At 32.9% G+C, this 2077-nt stretch overlaps 1 protein-coding gene across 1 annotated transcript; it reads right to left on the reverse strand.

Annotated features, from left to right (window-relative positions):
• Positions 1 to 745: 745 nt before the first annotated feature.
• LOC107866241 (homeobox-leucine zipper protein ATHB-52) lies at positions 746 to 1503 on the reverse strand. Its single transcript, XM_016712388.2, has one exon. It carries the CDS (start codon positions 1385 to 1387, stop codon positions 851 to 853), a length of 537 nt encoding a protein of 178 aa, XP_016567874.1. The 5' UTR covers positions 1388 to 1503; the 3' UTR covers positions 746 to 850.
• Between the last annotated feature and the right edge of the window lie 574 nt (positions 1504 to 2077).

The raw sequence follows: 2077 nt of genomic DNA on the forward strand, positions 1-2077 counted from the left end.
CAAAAATTTGAATGAAATAAAATCACCATGATGTGAGTCTAGGGATGAGTAACTTTAGGGGTATGTATAAAAGTAATCAACAATAAAAGTGAAGAGTCAAATGTGAGTCTACGAGTTTGCTGAATACAAAGCTTATCCATAAATAGAATCATCAAACATTTAAGATAAAAGGTCTCGAACTTCTTCAACTCTTGCTCTTCGGCCTGTTGAAGTAAAGATGGATTCAATTGACTTGTTAACTGCGCTAGAAACCGACCCACCCATGTCTAATTCTCTTATTTCTTTGTGCAGGTTGGCGTTGAAGAGCATGGGGAGCAAAGGCGGATGCACAACATAAAGTGCGGGTTTCCGGCAATCTATAACTTTCGTCCGGTTCTTGAATTTATATTGAAAAAATTAGTAAATATATAAGAATTATAAGCTGGGAATCTACAAACAAAGTGTGTTATTGGTCTAGTGGTAAAAATTATAAGTTGGAAACCCACAAGCTTTAAATTCTAGATCCGCCTCTATTGGGGAGTCCGGTACCCCGGCTTAGCTTTCGTGAAGCCAACAAAGTACGGGGTGTTCGGACGAACTCAGTAGCTTTTACGTAGATCCTATATTTATATTACTAAATTTACAATAACATGAAAATCTTTTAGACATAATTTGTCCGTCCAACTCAAATATTTTTTATATGTACAATAAAAATATAAAATGAAAAAAAGATCGTGGAATAAATACAAACAAATAAGTATGGGGGTTAAATGAGAAAACACCACAACATATCACATTAACATCCTTCGTTTTTGGACTTAATAATTAGTTACCATATACATATGTAGTTTAATAATAATAATAATCATGGTCAAGACATAGATGAAGTAAAGAAATTATGCCCATTAGGTGTCCCAAAGTGTCCTTCATCACCAATTAAACAAGCAAAAAACTCCTTATCAAGATGATTATGCTTGGATTGATCATGAAGCTGCAAACATGAAGTGCTCCCAACTTCATCACAAGAGCTAGAAATTGATGAATAATTAGTTGGGGTGTTGAATCCCAACAACATTTCTTGAGTTTTGTTTAGTTCCTTTCTAAGCCTCTCAACTTCCAATTTCAACTTCTCATTATCTTCTAGAGCAGTATCTAGTCTTTGTTGTAAGGTCTTGTAGTCCACCTCGAGGCTCTGGGTCTTCCATCGCGCTCGCTTGTTCTGATACCATATTGCGACTTGCCTAGGTGGCAACCCCAGTTCCTGAGCAAGTTGGGATTTTCTATCTGAATCAAGCTTGTTGTTGGAGCTAAAACTGATCTCCAAGAGCCTCACTTGATCTTGGGTGAGCCTTTTCTTGTGGCATTTTAGATGACTCTTTCGAGTACTTTGGACATTCAAGAAATCCATTGTGCTTAATAAATATGTAGATAGGATATGAAAAAATTCAAGAATTCAATTGGGAGCCATATAAGGAGGAGGAGAGAATGGATTAGGAATATGGCTTTCATATATAGTTCATTTTCATAACTAGTAAGAACAAAGTTGGGCAATATATCGTTTTCATGCATACACGAGGTCATCACGTGGGTGTGGCCTACTTATATATGATAGTACATTGACATAAAATCCTTTTAATCAAATTAATTAATAGCTTGCTAAATTTGGTTAAGTGCGATGTCACTGAAAATTTCTAGCTTCAAAATCTTTGTGGAAAGCTTAATTCAAGACTTGACTACTTAGCATCCACCTATTGCCAATTTAATAACTCGGATCGAGTATATAATAAATTTTCATTAAACATATTATAATTAATTGTAAATTAAATAATTGTGATTTTTCAAGATTTTGTATATCATCGTGATCTAGAATATTCTATGTATAGAAATCTCAAATCACATAAGTGGTTTTAAATTAATAGAAAAGAAAAAATAAAAGCTACACAACATAGATCTCTCTGATTAAAACTTACACGCACCCGTTACACATCAAATCAATATATGTATAATATGTATTTAAATTTAATGTTTATTTTACTTTATCATAATTAATTAATAAGTATTTTATTTAATTATAATAAATAATATTAATTTGATATAT

The sequence above is a fragment of the Capsicum annuum genome, chromosome 2 (assembly GCF_002878395.1).
Source record: "Capsicum annuum cultivar UCD-10X-F1 chromosome 2, UCD10Xv1.1, whole genome shotgun sequence".
Classification (NCBI taxonomy): Eukaryota; Viridiplantae; Streptophyta; class Magnoliopsida; order Solanales; family Solanaceae; genus Capsicum; species Capsicum annuum.